This window comes from Kwoniella shivajii, chromosome 6 (assembly GCF_035658355.1).
Source record: "Kwoniella shivajii chromosome 6, complete sequence".
In the NCBI taxonomy this organism is placed as follows: Eukaryota; Fungi; Basidiomycota; class Tremellomycetes; order Tremellales; family Cryptococcaceae; genus Kwoniella; species Kwoniella shivajii.
Genome location: NC_085913.1, coordinates 1,612,989 through 1,635,859, shown reverse-complemented (window position 1 = coordinate 1,635,859; position 22,871 = coordinate 1,612,989). Strand labels below are relative to the sequence as shown.

Genomic DNA, 22,871 nt, shown 5'->3' with positions numbered 1-22,871 from the left:
TGAGGATCACTTATGCGATGTAGAAAAAAAACACAAGTGTATTTTAAAGTCGATGTTATCCTTTCTACATCTATAACCGTTCATATTTGATCCCGTCGACATTGAATGAGGAGTGTCCCATATCCCCAATCCATCTGACTATACATGTGCAGACCAGCCGATAGGAAAACGCTCACAGTACATGCAGCTGGGCAGAACGCAGGTAAATTCGATCAAAGTTCATATTCACAGTTCAAAATGCATACACAATAAAACCCAAACGGAAAAATACTGACTTTCCATGTATAAATGTATAATCTATCTACACTACACATTCGTTCTCTTCCTATAAAACTCACTCAAACGTGGAATCACATATACATCTATTGATCAAGACCGAATGATTCCAATCCTTCATATTCGACACCGTTTCCTTGGATGACTTCACCGATAATCCAAGCATCTTCACCATTCACTTTCAAACTTTCCAAAGCTTTTTCAATTTTTTCTTTTGAAACTATAATGATCATTCCAACACCACAATTAAAAGTTCTAACCATTTCTTTTGATTCAACATTTCCAGCCTTCATTAACCATTTCCATATCCTAGGTAGCTCGTATGAATTTAGATCCATTTTAACACCTAAGCCTGATTCGTTCGAGAATATTCTTGGTATATTTTCAGTGAATCCTCCTCCCGTTATATGTGACATTCCTTTATATAGACCAGTTTTGATTCCTGGTAATAATGATTTTATATATATCTTGGTTGGTGTCAATAATGATTCTCCAACTGTCATTGTTATTTGTTCAGAATCGATATCGGTAGTCCAAGGAGCTTGATCATGTAATGATATATTTGATAACGAAATGATTTTTCGAATTAATGAATATCCATTTGAATGAGGACCAGAAGAAGATAAAGCTACCAAATAATCTCCAGCTTGAATATCATTTGAAGGTAATAGTTGACTCCTTTCAACTGCACCGACGGCGAATCCAGCTAGATCGTAATCATCTTTAAGGTACATTCCTGGCATTTCAGCAGTTTCACCTCCAATTAAAGCACATCCAGCTTGAAGACAACCTTCTGCTATTCCAGTTATGACATCTGCGGCGACTGGTACATCTAATTTTGAACATGCGTAATAATCCAAGAAGTATAATGGCTCGGCTCCTTGAACGATCAAATCGTTAACTGACATGGCGACCAAATCGATTCCGACAGATGTATGTTTACCATAATCTAATGCTACACGTAATTTGGTTCCGACACCATCCGTTCCAGAAACCAAGATGGGATCAGTGTATCCAGCTGCGGCTAAATCGAAAGCTCCACCAAATCCACCGATATTGGAATCGGCTCCTGGTCTTCGAGTAGCTTTGACGACTGGTTTGATGGCGTCGACCAAATCGTTCCCTGCTGTGATGGAGACACCAGCAGCAGCATAAGTGAGTCCGGCAGATTGTGCTGATGCAGGAGCGTCGGCAGTCACTTCGGCTGACAATGCTCGATAAGCGATGTCTCGTCGGAATGTCTTGCCTTTCCATGTGATCTTTTCAACTCCTGCGTAAGCGAGATCAACGGCTTCTCGAAGGGAAGAACCAGATGCGCAGACAGCGATCACTCGACCACCATCAGTGACACCAGTGTCATCTTTGATAGTGGTACCAGCGTGGAAGACGTGAACTCCTAACAGCAGGTGAGGAAGGGTGTCATCAGCCTACGACCAAAAACCGATGATCAAGCGCATTGCGAACTCACCAGCAGGCATATCTGGATGAATGGTGATCGGTACACCTTTAGGGTATTTACCGGGGTAACCTTCAGAAGCGAGAATGACAGAAACAGCAAAACCGTCTTTGTAGCCTAATTTGACGGAATCAAGTCGTCCCTCGACGGATGCCTAAGCAACGCACAATCTCATAAGTCAGCAAGGGCGGACGAGGTGACCGGCAATACGAAGGATTAAACTGATACTCACAAGCATGACCTCTGCGAGATCAGTCTCATCATCCAAGAGTAACATCAAAGCTTCAGTTTCTGGGTCACCGAATCGTACATTGTATTCAAGGACTTTGGGTCCATCCGCTGTAAGAACGAAACCAGTGAAGAGCATTCCAACGAATGGGTAGCCTATAGATTCCAAATTCAGAATTGTCCAGCGATAATTATCCCTCAATGAAACGCTTCATACTCACCATCTTCTCTCATACCTTTGATTGTAGGTTCCAAACTTTCTTTCAATACCCTATCCATGATCTCCTTGGTCGCAACAGGAGCAGGAGCATAAGCACCCATACCACCTGTGTTTGGACCGATATCACCATCACCAATCCTTTTGTGATCTTGAGCAGCTGGCATAGGTACTATTGTATAACCATCACAGAAAGCCAAAACTGAAATTTCAGGTCCAGCGAGATATTCTTCAATAACAACTTCATCGCCCGCATCACCAAATTCATGATCTACCATCACACTCTTGAGACCGACCAAAGCTTCTTCATTTGTTTCAGGCAATAAAACACCTTTACCAGCTGCTAAACCAGATGCTTTGATAACGCATCTACCTGAGCTGAAAGGGTTTGATTTGATATATGAAATAGCTTCTTCATATTGAGTTGAAGTGAATGAACGGAATGATGCAGTTGGTATGTTATGTCTCGCCATGAATTCTTTTGATAAAGTTTTTGATCCTTCCAATAATGAAGCCATAGGTGAAGGTCCAAATACAGGTATACCAATTTTTTTGAATGCACCTTCAACTCCATCTACCAAAGGTTGTTCTGGTCCTGGAACCACCAAATCGATTTTATTCTCCTTTGAAAATGCTATGATGGATTCAAATCCAGGGGGTATACCCCATGGTATAGATAAGTTGGATACTTTACCACCCATCAAAGCTGTTCCACCATTTCCTGGACAGACGTATATTTTCGATACTCTTTTTGATTGGGATAGTTTATATGCCAAAGCATGTTCTCTACCTCCAGCTCCGAGTAAGAGAACTGATAAATCATTTCGCGGGAGTGGGAATGAAGTGATTTCTGACATGGCGAATGCAGCCTGCCAACAAAGGGAACGTTGTTCTTGTTCAGAGTTGAGTTATAGCTAAATCAAGATAGTAGTACTGACAAAAAAAGCATAATAGAGCTTTATCGTCAAAAACCAAAAAAAAAACCGAGTGGACGTCTAAAAAAGCAATCGAGTTGAAAAATAAATGCCACATTCGGAGTTAAAAGCGAGCTCTTGGATAGATTGCCACGTGGAAACACTTTGTTCCTGATATATCACTCTGACGTCGTTGTGGGACCCTTTTTTGAGCACCACACACCACCACACCAACACACCGGCAACATTCCCACTTTCACTTCCTTCACATTTCACTCTTGGGGTCTATGTGCTACTCAGCAACAAATCATCTATATCTAAGAACAAAATGTGGGTATGCTCGGACTGAATAAGCCTGTCTTTGTGTCCCCTGTGTGATGAAAAATAAAGCTCACTCATTTTCCAAACAGGTCTGACATCGTTACCGTTCAAACTAAAGCCTACTCTGGTAAGTTGAATCATATATCACTAGATGTCCTTTTTGAAATGTATCCAGCTGACCTTATATGACAGGCCAAAAACCCGGTACATCCGGTCTTCGAAAGAAGGTCAAGGTGTTCCAACAAGAACACTACACTGAGAACTTCATTCAAGCTACTTTGAGTGCTATCCCTGGAGGTCCAGAGGGTAAGACCCTTGTAGTCGGTGGTGACGGTCGATACTTTGTGAGTTCCGCTTCTTCATTCTTCTATTCGATCTTATATCGTTTTGATTCACCTTGCTTGACGACTCTAGTATGTACTCAAAGACACGTTGGCTGATCACAATTATCTGTCTAGTCTCCTGAAGCCGTTCAAATCATTCTTCGAATCGGAGCTGCCAACGGTGTCAAACACATCATCCTCGGTCAAGACGCCATTCTTTCCACTCCAGCCGTATCAGCTCTCATTCGATCATTAAAGACTGATGGTGGTATCCTCTTGACTGCCTCTCACAACCCCGGTGGTCCAGAAAACGACTTCGGTATCAAATTCAACATCTCAAACGGTGGTCCAGCTCCAGAAGAGGTCACTAATGCCATTCACAAGATCACTGAAACCATCAAAGAATACAAGCAAATCAATCTCCCCGATGTGAGTATTCCCTTTCTTTCCGATCTTTTCGTTAACAGATCGAAGTTCGAAGTGAAGGATCTGTGCTGATATCTTACCACAATGATAGCTTGATCTCTCCAAGACTGGTGAATTCACTCACGGCCCTATCAAAGTCACCATTGTAGACCCTGTGACCAACTACATCAAACTCCTCAAAGATATCTTCGACTTTGACCTCATCAAGAACTGGTTACACACCACCTCCCCTAAACCTACTGTCCTCTTCGACGCTCTTAACGGTGTCACAGGTCCTTATGGACGAGCGATCTTTATCGATGAACTAGGTCTTGATGAATCCTCAATTCAAAACTGTGTACCCAAACCAGATTTCGGTGGATCTCACCCTGATCCTAATTTGACTTATGCTCATGAGCTCGTCGAAAGAGTTGAAAAGGAGAACATCGAATTTGGTGCTGCTTCAGATGGTGATGGTGATAGGAATATGATCTACGGAAAAGGAGCTTTCGTAACTCCTTCAGATTCAGTAGCTATCATTGCTGATTGGGCCGAAAAAGCTATCCCATACTTCAAATCAGGTGTTAAGGGTTTAGCTAGATCAATGCCTACTTCAGGTGCGATTGATATCGTTGCTAAAGACAAAGGACTTGAAGTCTTCGAGGTTCCCACTGGATGTAAGTGATCTGCTTTCAAATGATGTGTGCATGACTTGAAAGCTGATCTCGTGCGTAATCGATTAGGGAAATTCTTCGGTAACCTCATGGACGCTGGTCGACTCTCTATCTGTGGTGAAGAGTCTTTCGGTACTGGTTCTGACCATATTAGAGAAAAGGATGGTGTCTGGGCTATTGTTGGTGAGTAATTTCTCCTTTTTTTGAAATAACGATAAAATCTAAATATTCAATGTTATATAGCTTGGCTCTCTATTCTTGCCGCTGCCAACAAGGAGAAACCTGGATCCAACATCAATGATGTCATGATGCAACACTGGAAGAAATACGGACGAAGTTTCTTCTCCAGGTGAGCCGTTGTGCAAACAAACAAAAGAGATCAGGTATTGATTTACACATTTCACCATACTTTCAGATACGACTACGAAGAATGTGAATCTGAAGGAGCTGAAGCAATGATGGACCACTTGAGGAAATTATTCGCTTCATCAGATTTCGTTGGACAAGCCCTCAAAGCCACCACATCTGAGACTTCATTCAAAGTCAAAGAAGCAGATGATTTCTCCTACACTGACCCTATCGATGGATCAGTATCCAAGAAACAAGGATTATACATCAAGTTCGAGGATGGCTCAAGAATTATTTTCAGATTATCAGGTACTGGTTCATCAGGAGCGACAGTTCGATTATACGTTGAGAAATATTCAAAGAATGAAAGTGAATACGGATTAGACGCTCAAGAAGGTCTTAAACCTTTGATTGAGGTAGCTTTGGCAACTTCCAAATTGAAGGAATTCACAAAGAGAGAGAAACCCGATGTCATCACAGTGAGTAACGAAGATTTCCGATCGTATGGGGAAGATGGAGTTTGCTGATGGTCCGTTTTCCGATTCCGCAGTAAACGATATATGCCTGTCTTTGATACGGAATATTGGAATCAGTAACTGGTTGAAAAGGAAGAAGGGGATGATCATTTGTGCAATTGATTTTAGCCAAAATATGTGTACATGCATTACAAAGTAAGATGTTGGCTTGCAAGATGTGAAACGAGGGATTGTCCTATCGCGTGTGATGATGAGGTAAAAGTTTATATCATTTATCAGGGCTACTCTCTGTTTTTGGCGTGACAGCAAGTTCCAGACCTTTTCTCCTTAGCTTTTCACTAACATCAAGAGAGGGTGATCGTGATCATCGTTTTAGATTGAATATGTACGAGTGTACGTAGACGTGTACCAAGTCGTCTTTTGAACTGAAACTCATCTCTCATAATATCTGTCTGAGTACGACGCGAAGACCAAAGCAAAAGACAAAAAAGACAAAAGAGATTAAAAGATAAAAAGAGAAAAAGAGACGCGTCTTAAGGTTTTCCTTTCCACCTTGCTCCACAATCTCACTCTTACTCTCACACCCTCTCTTACGATTGAATACCAGAAATAAGAAGGATTTTCGACAGAACAAGTGCTGTGCATTCTATTCCTCCTTCCCCTCTTTCACTTGCACTTGAATCAACCCTTTTCAAGTCCATCGTTTCTTTGTGGACTAACAATAGTCAATAATCTGTTGGGCAGGTCCCCATCTATCGACATACCGTCAAAGAACAATAAGAAATAAGAAAAAAAACATCTGAAGGATCTTGTTTCAGAAAGCTGTGTAGCGACAACGACAACGACAACGACAACGGGTTTGTGCGAAACACCGATACCTCGTATAAACGCTCGGATCATCCATCTATCAAACTGGAAGATTAAGCCTCAATTAATAAACGATCAGCATTTGAAGAGATTCATATCCTTCGCATCTTACTCTATATCTTATTCCAAAAATTCAATCTGTCGATCAGATAATCACATCGGATTAGCATACTTCAGTCTTCAGTTACAGACCGCATATCCTTTCATCTGACATATCCTTTCATCATCGTATCAACAACCACAACCACAACAACAACAATCAATCAACAACCACGGTCGCAACGAAAAGACAACGTATCACATCCAACACTCCTTTTAACACTACACCCATTACCACCATACCATCACTATATCTTATCCAGCTCCAATACACGTTTGAAAGAACATAATCCTTTCATCCATTACATTCCATTCATTACGATATTATCGGTGATATCATATTCGTCAGACACCCCCTTGAATCTATCATCAATTCACTTGAATCTCGAATTGTCAATCAAGGCTTAATCTGTCAATCGGACATCTTAGACACCAATATTGGAATTGGGAAAGTAGTAGCTTGCATTGGATACACACGTTCGTTTACTTAAAGACACTCATTACTCTCTCTACCGCTCAAACAGGAATTGTCGATCAGGAGTTCTTCGTTGCAATAGACACCAGTCATCCCTCAAGACGCATCTATATCGTACGGAACGATAAACCGGTGGATCATAGAGGCTTGGCATCCCATTTGCCGACACTTCCCAAGTGAAAAATACCGTTCTTCCCAGCCCCGCCATGCATTCCTCACATAAACTTAATATATCACCTAGATTAGATAGCTGGAAGAGAGATGGATGTGTGTCGTGTGATGAATCTACTCCACAATGTAATTGTTCCACCGGTGAGAAATGTATCTTGACTTCGAGGTGAGTTATTATTATGCCTATTGTATCTTCCTCAACCTCGCATCTCATTTTCAACCTTTGAGACGTTTTTAAAGTCCTCAATAATCTTTCACGTTAAACGTACTGATCGCCGGTATGAATCATAGAACATGTAATCAATGTGCTGCTATTCAATGTATCAAATCGGCCAGTTCATCGTCAAAGGGTGTAAACCCAGGTGCTATAGCAGGACCTGTTGTGGCAGTCTTGGTCATTGCTAGTTTAGGATTATTCTGGTGGTTGAGACGTAAGAAGGTGAGTACTTCATACTCGAGAGGAAGCTTGATATAATCTTACTGACTGTTCTCCTTGGTGTCCGGAAACAGAGACGAGACTTGGCCCGACTTGAAGCTCTTGCTGCACGAGCAAGAAAAGCTGAATCAGCAGGATTCCACTTGTCACAACCACCTTCTCCACAACCTGGTTCAGCACATTCTCATTCGACCCATTCAAGAAATTCGTTACCTCAACCTCCACCTTCGGCTGCACGTGCAAGATCTCCTTTACCACCTGCACCTGTTAATGCTGAATATTACGATGATCACGGAGCTACCATACGAGTTTATAACACTTCAAGAGGTACGATCGATCTAGACAAGAATAATAGTGGTGATCCATTCTCTGACAGGCAAAGTATATCTACAATGGGAAGCGGTGGCACAGCGAATATCATTCCCATACAGTATATTCCTCCATCAAATTCCGATGAAGCTCTATCGAAGATTTTACCTGTTTCCTCAAATGGTAATGGTAACGGGAATGGTATTTCAAATCAAGGTGCAGCAGCTAGAGCATTAGACGAAGCCAGAAGGAACCTACTTCATCCTATAAGACCAGCCAGAGCACCTGGACTTGATCTTCGTCTGAATCCGCCTTCCTCTAATTCCAATCATGAAGGTGGATTATCACCACCTACAGCTTTCACTCATGATCGACGTTCACCAATCGGAACAGGAGGATCTTCATCACAATGTCGTGATTCGTATCTATCAGGAAATTCAGCCGCTCCTTCCTATTGGTCTGGCCAATCAGATGTACATCTAGACGCACCAAAGATTGTCACTTCTAAACAAGTGCAAATCGGTAGATTGCAACAAGCTGAAGTCGTTCAGTTTGGTAAACCCTCAATGGAGCGTCTTGGTGGTGGGGGACAGTTATCACCCATTAAAGATGAAAACATTCATCCAAATCCTTTCCAGCAACAGCAGCAGTCATCCTTGCTATCGCCAGCTGGAACGTTTCAATCTGGTTCAGCTACAATGAGAACTCTAACACCATCAAGTCATAGTAATAGTCGGACATTCGATGATGATGATGAAGAAGGATTGAGATCTTCTGAACCAAGTTCGGCAGGTCCAGGAGATTTGAGGTTCTCGATGGGTAGTTTAAATTCAGTATCAACAATGGGTACAGGAAGATATTTAGCTTCTACCACTTCACCAAATTTCGATCGATTACCCCCACCACCATTAACGTCAAATAACAGGACGAATTCGATTGGATCTTCGAGATCATTTGCTGATTCAGTCTTGGGTGCTTTCCCTATGATACCACCTAATTCAGAAGCCAGTTCTGCGGCAAGAATCATTGGACAAACATTACCTCAATCTACTTCAACAACTACTTTAGAACATGTAGCTGTATCGTCATCGTCTCATCCACCTAGACCTGCATCTCAAAAACAACACCAACGTCCTTATCACGGTCAAAATCAAAGTACAGATGACATGGAAGATATCATTCCAGAGAGAAAGAAAAGACCAGACACGCAAGCTTCAGTAGCCGATTCTTTCCTGGGTAGTTTCCCGTTCCTTCCTCCGAACAGAGAAGACTTGGCTGGATTACCAACTTCGAATATCCCTTCAAATGCTAGAACGATGAGTACTACAAGTGAAGGTTTAGCTGGATTTGATTTCGATTTGGAGAACGCTCCTCCACTGCCTAGTACAGCAGGTCAAAGAAGGAATTAGTCGCGTGGTTTGAAAGGTTGAGTGGTCGAATGTAACAATCTAGATACTGCTGTTACGAACTATAGTTACGATTAGAGCAGTCTTTCTCCTGGGATTGTGTTCAACGATGTCATGAATGTTATGCTTGTAAACCGGCGTTGCTCCTGCTCGCTCTTTCAATTCCAATAATAATCCCAATCTGAGACCTTAGCGGGATCAAATGTATTAAGCGTAACCGTTATTTCCTGTTATCTTTCCCAATATATATATATTTTCCAATCTACTTACGAGGTAACTAGCTTATTTCCATTTTAACCTATTTTCCAATCAACACGAGAGAGAAAGACAACAGGTTAAAGCATTATCATCCATTCTTGGAAATTACCATTCCCTTATAACCCTTTCATCAGACCAACTCGAGACGAAACGAAACTTGACATATCTGTTACCCACTCAAACAAGGTCTTTTTTTCTTTCCCTTTTGCATGCTCTGCAATCTTCTTTCCTAATCTCTCCCCCGGAAACATCACATCTTTCTTTCTTTCTTCCTTTCAGCACTAATCATTCAACATCACTTGCAAGATGTTATCACTCCGAATCGCTCGTCCAGCCAGTGCTATCTTCCGAAATGCCTTGACTCCAAAATCAATTAGGCTCTCAAGTGTACGATTCCTTTCTAGTGAGTTTCGACCTTTGAAGCTCCTTTCGTATTAGATTACCAATTCGCTGACGGACTATCTGTTACGTCCTTCTCCTTCCTCTCTCACGCGTACGTCTACCCCGCCCTTCAGCTCGATACACCACCGACCACGAATGGGTATCATTCGACTCCAACACCAACATCGGTACCGTTGGAATCACAGATTACGCTCAAAAAGCTTTGGGTGATGTTGTCTTTGTTGAATTACCTGGACAAGGCGCAGAAGTCGCTCAAGGTGGTGAGTCCATTTGCTTTGTGCCAGAATCAGGGATAGAGGGTGTACAGCAGATCATCGAACGGAAGAGGGAAAGGTTAGAAAATCAATATTGGCAAGCTCGGGGGATTGGTTCAGAAGACGATTTGGGGAGCACGAAGATGTAATGAGGGAATTGATTAGGGTAGTGCTAACTTCTTTTATGTCTCACCGACTTAGACTCAATCGGTGCCGTGGAATCAGTCAAAGCAGCTTCAGATATCTACGCTCCTGTATCAGGTATTATCGAAGAGATCAACGAGACTCTTGCTGATCAACCTGGATTACTAAACAAAGCTCCTCAAGGTGATGGTGAGTTGAAACATCTGTGATCAATTACATTTGAGCCATTGTACCTCCATCACTATCCCTGTTTGAAAGCAAGATCTCAAACCGTTTCTACCTGTAACACCCGCTCGTGTCCCAATCAATTATCAACTCTTCTCAGAGACACTCGGTCTTCCCACTCTTTGCACCTGATGAAGCTTAAAGGAAAGGCAATGAAGTACTGATGTTTCATTTTTGACCCCTCAGGATGGCTCTGTAAACTCAAACTTTCCGACCCATCAGAATTCGAAGCTTTATTGAACGCAGAGGCCTATAAAGCTCATTGTGAGGGTAACTAAGCGATTCTCGATGGAAAAAATTGAGATAACTGGAATACTGTTAGAAAGGGTTTGCTTTTACCTCTATGCAGAAATATGGAAACTTCTCGTCACGCACTGATCGACAGTTTTTACTCACCTGGGTGTGGAAGGAAGTGGGGAAGTAGTAATACGATCTTACTGGAAGAAGTGATCAAAGTTCCTTTCCAGCTAATCCGTTGTGTGAAGTTGCAGATAGGAGACTTAAACTGATGTATGTAATTGCGTGACTTCAGAAGGCTCGCCTCTAACTTCCTCTCAGAGAAGATGTACTGAAGTAGTTCAGACGACCGACGGCACTGATTCTGTCTTTCTTGTCCCAATTTGAATACCTCCAGCGGAAGAAGAAGCGGTACTCAAACGACTTCTGCTGTAACTGATCAATGTACTCTTCACTTTCACCATAATCCTGAGAGGCCAGAACTGGCCAGCGGCCGACTCTATCCATTCATTCTCTGCTACTGATGTCAATGACGTGATCAGAATGGAGCAAAGTGGTCAAGAAGGCTTGGAAGCTAGATTAAAGGAGACACATCCTCCTTCCCTTGATTCTCATCCCTATCTTATGGTGCGCACCTTCATCTGTGACATCTATGATGTTTACCGTCCATTGGTAGAAGACTCCTCGATATTTACGGAAGATATAAGACTGTGTCATCTTATTTAAGCTCAGAACATCAATAGGACGGAAAGTCGATAGGTCAATGACCCAAGCTACTGATATGAAAAGGATACATCCCGTCATTTCATTGATGAATTGTCGTTTCTTGCTTGATATTCCTCTTGCAATTCGTTCCACTGTCATCACTGATACCAACCAATAACTGATCCAACCAGTCAGCCTACACTACTTGTAGTCAATTACTGATTCTTAAATTCAATATGTCAGATCGTCCAGAACAATACCAATACCTTCCCCCAGTTCACGGTGACCCTTATGCTCATCCCGGGTACAGTCATACTGTCATGCCATCTGTTCCGCCGGGCAACGTCTTCCCCCCGCCAATCCATCGTCCTGTGGATAGAAGCCTCGGTGAGTCAATTCGCGATAATGATTACACACATTTCAGTAGTCCTTGAACATCTATTAATGACCTGAATAGGACCTGGACATCATCCCTTTAACGCTAACCAATCTGGTATGAATATGGGACCACCTGGCTTTCATGTAGGGATGGACTCCCCTATGAATTCATTTCATTCGTACGCTCCCTCCTTTGTCCCCGGAGAATCACCTCACCACTCATACTGGAGTCCCTCAGAGTCACAACCACAAGTACCACCCGACTCTGCTCAGCAATATTACAGTCCACCACCACTATTGCCCCCGCACAGTCGTTCAGAGTCCGATTTCGGGCCTCTTTTCCCTGGAAATCATCGATTCTTTACTGAACGCTCTTCTCCATCTAATGGACCTCTCACTGGGCGATGCACATCTGGTGGATCGGCCTTTGGGACTATGCCTTCAACACATTTCACTGTGTCTCCTTCAGTCACTCAGACGCCCGAGGCAAAGAGGGCTGACGTCGAAAGGAAGCTCGAAGAGGGATACAATGGTTTACAAGGGATGTTAGGTGTCAAGCCTGAGAACCGTACAACATTCATGACTCACTCAAACTCCACCCGAGCGTCCAATTCTGCTAATAAGAGTGCTGACAGCAAGTTCATGAAACAATCTGTACCTTTGACCAATGCTTCTTTCGACTTCTCAAGTTACTTCAAGTCAAACTAAGCAGCCAGACCAGAGTATAGCTCGGTGGAAAACGTGAATGGTTCAGAGTTGATAGATTGAGATGGAGGTAATGCAATTTATGCGTATTTCTAAGACGTACATTGTGTGTTATCATCCTCATATGGCCATGGATACATTGAAATTCCGATCAACACACCCAATCTTGTTGACCATATCTTGTAATTCACTCTTATTTCACGTGTTAGTTTTTGTGCTTGAGGCTGGGGTCCGAAGAAATGGGGATAGGAAAGGTGGTAAAGCTAGCGGACTTAACAGGTAAATTTGGCCCTTCAAGCCGATCACTTGAACATTATCTGCTATAAACTCCATTGAAATCCTTTCTTGAAGGAAGGCTCTTTGTCAAACGATCCTCTGTACCAATGCCCGATACTACGTCATCCCTCTCCTCTCATCAAAGATCATCCACCTTTGATATCGCTAAGTCAACGCAAGCTTTTCATACTGTTTGTCGGTGAAGCTATCGGAGTCTAACGGGGCGGTACAAGCCCCGAAGGAAATTTCCAACACAAATCATGGATGGTGGGAAATAATGGAACGAGACTGAAATTGTTCCGTAAGGTATAAAAAGGCAATCACAGATCTTGAAATCTGACTTGTATTTTCAATTGTTGACATACAGAATACGTTTTCTCTCCTATTAATTACACATTAGAATTTGTATTTCTGTTTGCTGGAGAGCGATCCCAGTCGAATATGCCCACAAGCGCCGCAGACATCGAAAAAGGCTCTGACAGGCTCGCTGAGCTTCTTGGAATGACAGGTAAACTTTGTCCTTCGTAGTTCAATAATTATCGGACATTTGGCTGACTTTGTCGAATGGGAAGTGCCAGCCTCCCGAGATCGTGCCACTTCCCCTCCTACATCGACTGCGTCTGGCACCTTTGCATATGACAGGAGGAGATCGTTGGATAATCACGGACATGTAGTCTTACCTCCTGGGCTACTCTCGATATCCTCTCATTCACCCCAATTCAGCCATCCGGATCAGCAGCCCGGAAGTTTCCTCCCAAGAAGTGACACCTACGGCACGACCAGCACTCGCACCGCCGATCCTTTCGAAGAAGGCGACGAAAAGCTTAGGAAGCTTCTTTGTCCTTCTAGTGAGAGCACTCAAGCCTCTCAATCACAGTCTTCGTCGGCTTACTCACCTCCAAGCGGCACAGGTAGAAGTCAGACTTGGCCTCTTATCGATCAACTCACCAATCCGAATTATCCCTCCAATCAAGGTCAAGATTTCCAAAGACAGAGTTAAAACCTCAGGGGTTTTCCATCGATACTTTGTGCATGTCATGGAGGCGCTGTATACATACAGGTCAAGGCACTGATGGAAGCACGACAGTGAAACGTAGTGTTGAAATTGGCATATGCATGCTTTTTATCCGTCGCGTATATAAGCTGTTTTATGCCACCCAACACACTGCCACACCATATGTAAAGTCGGTGCAATTAAGTGTAAATACATCAGAATTGTCAGGTTCCAATAACGCCGCGGCGTCTATTCTATTTCTCATCTTGATCAATTGCCGCAATTGGAAGTGGAATTGGGGGATATATATATACATAAAAGGTCAGCTGAGTGAGGATGAGAATGGAATCGTTTCCAAGACTGATTACTCGTAATCATCAGAGAGGTAACGCAAAGATACGTTATGCCAGGTCTAATTTTATCTCTTGCTGGAATCAGGTATACCGTATATATATATTCATTCATGCATACAACAATCCAGAGCAATAATGGTGAATATCGTATATAAGTTGATTGGGATGTGGAGCCACCGCATGGCAAAATGAGAATTGATAGATGCGGTATCCACCGCTTTTCAGTATGATGACGCATATTTTCTCCCACTTTTGGAACTAGCGGTAGTTTCTCTTAGTGAGTTTAGTTAGTAGTAGTAAGTAGTAACTGTAACTGAGCAGTAAGTCACTTGGTACCATGGTTCTGATGGAGCTCAACTAATGATCTTCATCATCATCGTCGTATAAGATAGTCACTTCTTCTTTGTTCTCATATCAATCAAATCCATAAGTCTTTTCTCGTTCTTTTACGTTGTATCATCACAATATTTCATCGCCCGGCTTCCACACGTTCCCGGTTGCAACCGATTTATAATTCAAGATCTTCTCACAAATCTTCTGTTCTCGTGCATCTCCAGTAGAAAAAAGCAAAGATAATCACAACAAGTCAGCTGTCATTTGAATTTACTATACATTTACATACTCCATCTTTCACCATCAATTCTTTCTTGGGAATCCCCAAAAGCAATTACGAATTGATATCATAATTCATCATGTTGAAGGGTGTCAAGGTACGTCAAATTTTTGCTTGCCACTAATTTTGCTCCCACATCATGAAATCAACGATATGATCCCATAAGAAAGCTGTTTTGACACTTGAAATGAAGTCGATGAGCTAATCTAATAAAACTACATTAGCAACTGTGGCCTTCCTCATCGCACAACCATAATCATTCAGAACGCGAAGCAACATCCTCCCCAACGCTGTCACCTTCACAATCATTCGCAAGTCTTGGTGGACCTGCTGACCAAGCGACACCAAGAGCATCCGCACATCCAACTGCCAATCCATTCGACTCAACCAACGTGCAATCGTTTAGTAGTCAAGGTGCAGGAAGCGGTTATACACCAAGTGGCGGATTGAGTCGTTCTACAGCTAATCTAACACTTGATTCTGGTCTCGGCAAAAGACCAGTGTCACCTGCTGTGGGAGGACAACCGGGTGCTGGTGGTGGACCAAGAACACCAACAAGTCATGGTTTTATGCCTTTACCTCTTGGTACACCAGGCGCAGGGCAACCCACAACAGGAGTAACAGTTGGTGATAGTGTAGGAATGAATACTGGTATGGGTTTCGGTTTACATGAGCCACCCAAAATGAGGAAAGCAATGAGTAAACTCAATGATGGATCAACAACACCTACAACTGTCCCAGATTCTTTACCAGCACCACCTGAAATAGATCAGCCCATGAATGCCACCGCTGGGTCATCGGCAGCTAACACTGGTGGCACTTCTACACCTCAACATAGAGAAGGCGGTGGACCAAGAGGTACCCTTAATGTTAAAGTCATTTCGGCGAGAGGCTTGGCAGTCACTAATTCACCCGGAGGTTCCCCACCTCAACCATACGTCGTCATCCAATTCGAACAAAATGAATATGTCTCTTGTCCTCCCCATCAGACCACTTCTCACACTGCAGTTCCGTTCACCCAGTCCGTACCGCAACCAGTAGGAACCCCTGGAAATTTGACTAGAAGCACCAGTGGTTTGGGTGTCGGAGCTATATCAAGAGCATTCGCCGATGCTGTCGGCAGGAGCAAGTCAAGGGGTGACGGCAGTGGAGCAATGACACCCAGAGCTGAAGAACCAAGTAACGGTGGAAGCTGGCTTGGTAAACCTGGTCCAGGTGATCCAGTGTGGAAAGAGGAAGTCAATTTGTGAGTTATTTCACTCAGAGAAACAATTACGCAGTGGGGTCGCATGTACGCCTACAGAAGCTAACACGTAATCGGGTGCACAGTGATCTTACTTCTAATCGATCTGCTCTCCACGTATCAGTATATGATAAAGGTCGTGCGGGCGAAGGCTTTTTGGGAATGTTGGATATCAAACCTGTTCTTCAAGATGGCTTTACCCTTGATAACTGGTATAAATTAGCTACCAGAGGGAATGAACATGTGACTGGAGAAATCTGGATCCAAATGACTTACAAGATGATTAGGGTGAGTACCGAACAAAATATTGCATATCCCCTGTATGACTCTGAGTCTAACCAATTGCCTCCATATTCAGAAATCAATGTCACTTAAACCTTCTGACTTCGAATTCCTCAAATTGATTGGAAAAGGAACATTTGGACGTGTATTCCAGGTGCGAAAGAAGGATACACGACGAATTTACGCAATGAAGGTCTTATCTAAGAAGGAAATTGTCGCAAAGAAAGAAGTCGCTCATACAATTGGAGAAAGGAAAATTCTTCAAAGAAGTCTTGAATGTCCATTCTTGGTCGGACTGAAATTCTCCTTCCAAACGGATAGAGATTTATACTTTGTAACAGATTACAAATGTGGTGGAGAATTATTTTGGCATTTACAAAAAGAAGGACGCTTTAGTGAAGATAGAGCTAGGTTCTACATTGCAGAATTGGTTTTGGCTTTGGAACATTTGCACAAATACGATATTGTCTATCGGTGAGTATTTGATCTATCAGTAAAAGAGGTAAAGATGCTGATCACCATTTCGATATGAAGTGATCTTAAACCTGAAAACATCCTACTTGACGCTACAGGTCACGTAGCTTTATGTGATTTCGGATTGTCCAAACCTGACTTGACAGATGATAAGCTCACCAACACCTTCTGTGGTACTACCGAGTGAGTTAATCAAGTACCATGCTAAAAGAGATCAATCACTTATTTGTATCTCGATCGTAGATACCTTGCTCCGGAAGTTCTGCTTGACGAGAAGGGATATGGTAAACATGTCGATTTCTGGTCTTTAGGTGTATTACTTTTCGAGATGTGTTGTGGATGGAGTCCTTTCTATGCCGAACAGACCCAAGAGATGTATCGTTTGATCTGTGAGTGTTTTGAGGGTATCCCTTTAAACTTCACCTGCTAAGCAACTGTATCGACAGGTTACGGAAAAATCCGATTCCCTAAACATGTTATCGATGATGACGGTAAACAGTTTGTCAAAGGGGTGAGTTTAGCTTATCATTTCGGTATTCCTAGATTGAAGCTAAACAATTTGTGCTAGCTACTCAACCGAAACCCTCAAAACCGATTAGGTGCTCGAGCAGGTACAGCAGAGCTTAAAGAACATCCTTTCTTCAAATCTATTGATTGGGATCTATTATACAAAAAACAAATCACACCACCTTTCAAACCTATTGTCGATTCCGATGAGTCTGTCGCAAACTTTGATCCAGAATTCACCAATTCATCTTTAATCGAAGCTGGTATCGTACCTTGGGAAGATAATGAATCAATTTCTGATTCGCAATCTTCACAAACTAGTAAACATGCTTATCTTGGTCCGGGAGGTTCATTAAGCTCTGCAAGTCATATGAACGCTGGAATGGCAATAAATAAATCCCAAAGACCACCTTTACCAGGTGCATCAGGAAGTCCATTGACAAGTAGTGTACAAGAAAACTTTAGGGGTTTTACATATACCGGCGAGTCATTAATGGTAAGTTGATAATTTCATCTGAATACCATGGGAATCCTTGGCAAAAAAATTCTTTCTTTTGGTGTGCATCAACGCTGAGATAACTCTCTTCCAATACAGCCTCACTCAATGTTAGCTGAACAACAAATGGATTCGGATGATAGCGATACTGAGAACGCTGTAGATGACGAAGATGACGAGGATGAAGAGGAAGAGGAGGAAGAATATGAAGATGAAGCAGATGGTGATGGGCTGAGAACAAGAAGACAAAGCGATGTTGAGATGGATTGAGGTTGGCGCAATGAAATGAAGGATGAGAACGTTTGCATGATGTGGCGATATGATTTTTTTGTGTTTCTCTTTTTTCCTTTCAGAAACGTTTAGTTAAATCAAATAAAGTATAATACTCTTTTCTTCTCGCCATTTTTAGACCGAATATCAGTCTATCTCTATCATGTGATTAGCGGGCAGTTCAGTCTATACATGTAATTTTTCTTTTTGAATCTATACCAAATTACCAGATGACGAATGAATGATTAAACCCTATGTTATGTTTCGTTCTTGTGTAAGAATTGCGGATGGCTGGATGGAAAAGGGTGGATGAATGGGATATGGAAATGTCGTCAAAGTGCTATCTGATCGTCATCTATGCGATCATCTTTCGATCTTTTCAGCTTCAACGATTTATTTTCCGGGATTTTCTATTACTTACAGTCTTACTCAAGGTTGATTGAAATATACATTTCCCATTCCTGCTGTACTATATTGCTTGAAGACTCCTAATACCCTCTCGTATATTTTCAATCTCAATTTGCTTCTTCGCCAATTCACTCTTGATTTCTCTGTCGACTAAAATCAGTAATTCGTACGAATCATTTGTTGGATCAGCTAATTGGGGACGGTTGACTGCAGATGGAGTAATGGAACTTGCTGGTGGAATGGGGAGAAACGGGTGAGGGATTGATAGATAATTGAGATTGGAAGACATCTTTCCTTGGAATTACGGGACGAAATGCGTATTCGTATCGTGCCTCGACCTATAATCTTGAGAGAGTATGAAATAGGAGGGAAAGTGATATTATCGAGGTAATCATACTTCTATTGGTGTCAATTGACCTTTCATCGAGGTTAACTCATACGTTCAGCTCTTCAGTCAATCAGAATCAAGTTAGCTTTTCTGCTTGAACTCTAATCAACGATGAATCAAGGCATGCTTTGTCTTTTCTCATCATTCCGGTATCCAGTCGGATTCTGAATTCTGAATTTTGAATTCTGAATTTCCTCTCGGTCAGAACCGAAAGGACTCATCAAACCCCATCGTTCAAGGACTCGATAAATAGTACAGCCGTTCAGCTTTAGGTGTATTGGAAATCTATAACTTGCTTAGGGGAGGATCCACACGACTGAGGACAGAGACTAGGAAAAGACACCAAAGAACTTGAGTGTCGATTTTTACGATTCAATTTGGACAATGATTTTGATGTATCTTGTCCGCATATCATTCCTTCTTGTTTCTACTACTTTGACTAGACTTGGAAGATCGTCCGGTGATTACATTTGAGTTTCCGAATAAGACGGGTTCATGCAAAACGGTTAATGATCGACGATCGATCGATTATTATGAGATTTTTGGTTACAAAGTTTTGTTTTCCCTTTTGTGTAAACTACTTCTGTACATCCCAGATTGCTGCTTTAGAGTACAAGCTTACGTTCTGTTCGTTAAGGAAAACGTAAATCACGAAATGAGGTGCAACACCCACTTTAATTGGATCAAACTTTTCTTCACTTCACTCAAGACGTTGACCTATGGTGCATTTTACGTTGTCATCACATTCAATCACATTCACGTTCGATCATTCACCTTTTCAGGAACCAGCCCATAACAAAGATCCCCCTAAGATCTGTGCTCGTGATTACCTTAGATGTATAAATACGGCGTTTGATCATCATACCACCCAACATGGGTGATTTTATACTTCCGATTACAAGCACTCAAACGACCTCTAGCTCGGATTGTTTTGGTCATGCAGATGACAAAGAGAGAAGATTTTACCCAAAACCGTCCGGGTGAACGAGATACCACCTGATTCATGACGTCTCTGACCTTCAATCCCTGTGCAACTCTCTGCGGCTTCAAAAGCGGAAGGAGTTCATTGATGATGCGAGAAGATGGACAATGGTGGAGTGTAGCTTGAACGTGTTCATCTCTTAGATAGAATCTACTTTCTGCTGCCTATCGCTGTGATGTACCTATAAGCTCAACTCCCTTACCTCATCGTCTGAGATACATTACTTCTACACAAGCGCATTCCTCGGTTCCAAAGAGAGCAAAGCAATATACCCCGTGCTTCATTTAAGGTTCTACCCACCGGGATCTTCTTAGTGACTGTAAAAGCTAGAGCACGGGCAGAGTGTACGTTAATTATAGAGTATCAGATTCCAGACTTTCTTCTAGCTTTTTGTGACGAAAAAAGAGCTGTGGGCGACGATCATCCTTTTTATTAGTATAGTTTTATTTTCAGGATCACGGGGTTGGAAAATCAGGTTCGAAAAAAAGGCACCCAGCAAAATGTTAAAAATCTTACATCACTCTTTCATATCCCATCCTGTATAGCGGCAATTGAAATGATCATCCTGTTTGCCCATCTTGACGTGCTTTTTACTTGATCGGAACGCAGCTGGACGATCATTTCACTCTTCTATCCTTGGAGGATCGGTCACCACATACAACAGCACAAAGGAATTCACCCAATATATATACATGATTGTATTTCAAACGAAACGTATCATATCATCCAGGAACCTCACAACGCCACCATACCCCAATCCGATTCCAGCCTACTTGGCCTCAACAGGACTAGAACAAAGACATTCGCAATTGTAGATCGTAAATCCAATCTCAAAGGCACATCATTGTCCATTCCTTTATCATCCCACATCTTTCATCTCAACGACGATATATTCAGTCTTGACTCCAGCCTCGATGTTTTAGTTGAAACCGCCAGAACAGCCACGATCACAACTCACTCTTTCTCTCTCTTTCGTTTCAGTCGAAATTGTGATAATCCCTTCAACTATTTGGAATCATGTCGAACTCACATCTAGCAGTAACAGCTCAAAATTCATCTGTGTCGCTAAAGAATGATTTCAACATTACAGCATATCACGCATCTATATCTCAACATTATCATTCATTACTTCAAAGTTTTCCTACACCCAAAATCAGATTGGATCAATCAGATCTCGAGGCATCATCATCTAGCTTACATTCAAAATATCATTCAACAGGAAAAGCTCTTCCACCTAAAGATTCCCTACTGGACCCGAATATGGAGATTCAGGTCCTGATCGAAGATTGTAAATCAGCTCCAATCGAAACGAAACCAACCGAGAACGTTTCTGATACATCTTCATCGAGATGTGGTAGTTCTTCAATAGCTACTCAACACACCAGGACCAATACCATCAACTCGAAAGGTAGTGATATCATTCCAAGAGGTCGTTCTCGCTTGAATAAAATAATATCGGGTGATCGATATGATTTTGAAAAATCAGAAGATTATGATAGTAAACGAGCTGCTAAACTCGCAAAACACAGAGTAGAGCTTGAAGATAAGGTCGGATCATGGTGGATTGGAGTGAGAGAAGCGATAATATCTAATTCGATCTTAGAGGTAAGTACCCTTCTCTTTCCGGTTTCAATTGCCATGCACCGTGACTACATACTGATCACTGGGCTTTATCGTGAACAGGTTTCATCTGATATTCCAGACCATGTGCCTTCACCTTCTTTACCTTACGCTGTTATTCAACGCAGTACAAGATCACCTAAACCACCTGCAGATGTCCCATTACCAACATTAACGTTTTTCGGTGATTTCCCTAAAAAAGTTGATCAATTCCAATTGTCAAGTCCAACTCCCAGTCCTCCTATGGAAAGGATAATTTCACCTGAAAGCTGTACCATATCACCTTATTCACTTCCGTCTGCAGCATACGCCGTTAATATCGTAGACAAGGAACAACCTTTATCTTTTTCTTCTTCTTCACCTTTCCAAAACCAACTATCATTCTCTACAAAAGCTTGTAGAGCTACCCTTAAATCATGTGGGAAAGTGGGATTGGGTATAGGAAGAGGATCACCTCCCGACGGAGAATCGAGTGAAAACGAATGGTTGTTAAACGTATTGGACGATTCCAAAGATTGGGATATACCATTTCAAGCTGAGAAAGAAATCTTAGCTAAACAAATCAATCAAAGAGGTCCTCAAAACCCAATCAAGATTATCGTCAGTGGTGAAATGCCAACTCCAAAACCCATGATTGCTGGAACGACGTTATGGGGTTAAAACTGAGTCTCTGACTAAAAGTTCAACTTTGTCCTGCCGTGTTCTCCCATTGTTTCCCCGTATCTATGTACCGTTGAGAATTGGAATTCTCGCATTCAATGTACGTATGTAAACTTTGTCGCCATTTGTTACTATAATCGCATCCATCCTCATACTTTTCTTAGTCCCATAGTGAACGATGCACAATGTATCATATAATCCATGCATATCTTAAAGGAGACGATAGATAGCATATCGTTCCACTGAAATACGACCGTGCCAAGACTGCCGCCTGTCACAGTCGGTTCAGGACGACACATGGTCCTCGCATTATTTCCTACTAGTGTTGAACAGGTGTCAATATTGCGAGTAAGAAGTTGTTTTGCATGAGTAGTAACACAATCGCTTCGCTGTCTCTGGTATATCTAGATGTTCTGAATGTATATAGCGTTTTGAAATATTCAGCGTCATTCAAGGCTTTTAGGGGAGTGGGAATACCTTTCTTACCCTTAATTCCTGTCCCACTTTTCTCCACTTTGGTCGCTGTTTCTCGGGCCGAAGACAACACCGAACAACGTTAACGTAGTAACTGCGATCCAATGATCATCACGTGAGGA

The 22,871-nt window shown here is 42.2% G+C and overlaps 7 protein-coding genes across 7 annotated transcripts; 6 read left to right on the top strand and 1 right to left on the bottom strand.

The window, feature by feature from the left end:
* Positions 1–362: 362 nt before the first annotated feature.
* On the bottom strand, positions 363–3,034 carry IL334_005063 (phosphoribosylamine-glycine ligase; the record flags this gene model as incomplete). The annotated part of the gene is made up of 4 exons (XM_062936777.1): positions 363–1,672; positions 1,745–1,886; positions 1,965–2,116; positions 2,182–3,034. The coding sequence occupies 4 exons, from the start codon at positions 3,032–3,034 to the stop codon at positions 363–365; spliced, it is 2,457 nt and encodes an 818-aa protein (XP_062792828.1).
* A 344-nt stretch (positions 3,035–3,378) lies between these two features.
* Positions 3,379–5,715, top strand: IL334_005062 (uncharacterized protein; the record flags this gene model as incomplete). Its single annotated transcript, XM_062936776.1, has 9 exons — positions 3,379–3,425; positions 3,502–3,539; positions 3,605–3,756; positions 3,871–4,164; positions 4,253–4,817; positions 4,884–4,997; positions 5,058–5,163; positions 5,230–5,641; positions 5,713–5,715. 9 exons carry the CDS (start codon positions 3,379–3,381, stop codon positions 5,713–5,715), a joined length of 1,731 nt encoding a protein of 576 aa, XP_062792827.1.
* Positions 5,716–7,285: 1,570 nt separating this feature from the next.
* Positions 7,286–9,404, top strand: IL334_005061 (uncharacterized protein; the record flags this gene model as incomplete). Its single annotated transcript, XM_062936775.1, has 3 exons — positions 7,286–7,416; positions 7,542–7,689; positions 7,761–9,404. 3 exons carry the CDS (start codon positions 7,286–7,288, stop codon positions 9,402–9,404), a joined length of 1,923 nt encoding a protein of 640 aa, XP_062792826.1.
* Positions 9,405–9,965: 561 nt separating this feature from the next.
* Positions 9,966–10,962, top strand: IL334_005060 (glycine cleavage system H protein; the record flags this gene model as incomplete). The annotated part of the gene is made up of 4 exons (XM_062936774.1): positions 9,966–10,062; positions 10,175–10,321; positions 10,517–10,648; positions 10,871–10,962. The coding sequence occupies 4 exons, from the start codon at positions 9,966–9,968 to the stop codon at positions 10,960–10,962; spliced, it is 468 nt and encodes a 155-aa protein (XP_062792825.1).
* Positions 10,963–11,862: 900 nt separating this feature from the next.
* On the top strand, positions 11,863–12,712 carry IL334_005059 (uncharacterized protein; the record flags this gene model as incomplete). Its single annotated transcript, XM_062936773.1, has 2 exons — positions 11,863–12,013; positions 12,084–12,712. 2 exons carry the CDS (start codon positions 11,863–11,865, stop codon positions 12,710–12,712), a joined length of 780 nt encoding a protein of 259 aa, XP_062792824.1.
* Positions 12,713–15,024: 2,312 nt separating this feature from the next.
* On the top strand, positions 15,025–18,217 carry IL334_005058 (uncharacterized protein; the record flags this gene model as incomplete). The annotated part of the gene is made up of 9 exons (XM_062936772.1): positions 15,025–15,042; positions 15,170–16,191; positions 16,275–16,476; positions 16,547–16,944; positions 17,005–17,127; positions 17,188–17,333; positions 17,391–17,455; positions 17,513–17,947; positions 18,047–18,217. 9 exons carry the CDS (start codon positions 15,025–15,027, stop codon positions 18,215–18,217), a joined length of 2,580 nt encoding a protein of 859 aa, XP_062792823.1.
* Positions 18,218–21,012: 2,795 nt separating this feature from the next.
* IL334_005057 (uncharacterized protein) lies at positions 21,013–22,275 on the top strand (the record flags this gene model as incomplete). The annotated part of the gene is made up of 2 exons (XM_062936771.1): positions 21,013–21,600; positions 21,679–22,275. The coding sequence occupies 2 exons, from the start codon at positions 21,013–21,015 to the stop codon at positions 22,273–22,275; spliced, it is 1,185 nt and encodes a 394-aa protein (XP_062792822.1).
* Positions 22,276–22,871: the final 596 nt, after the last annotated feature.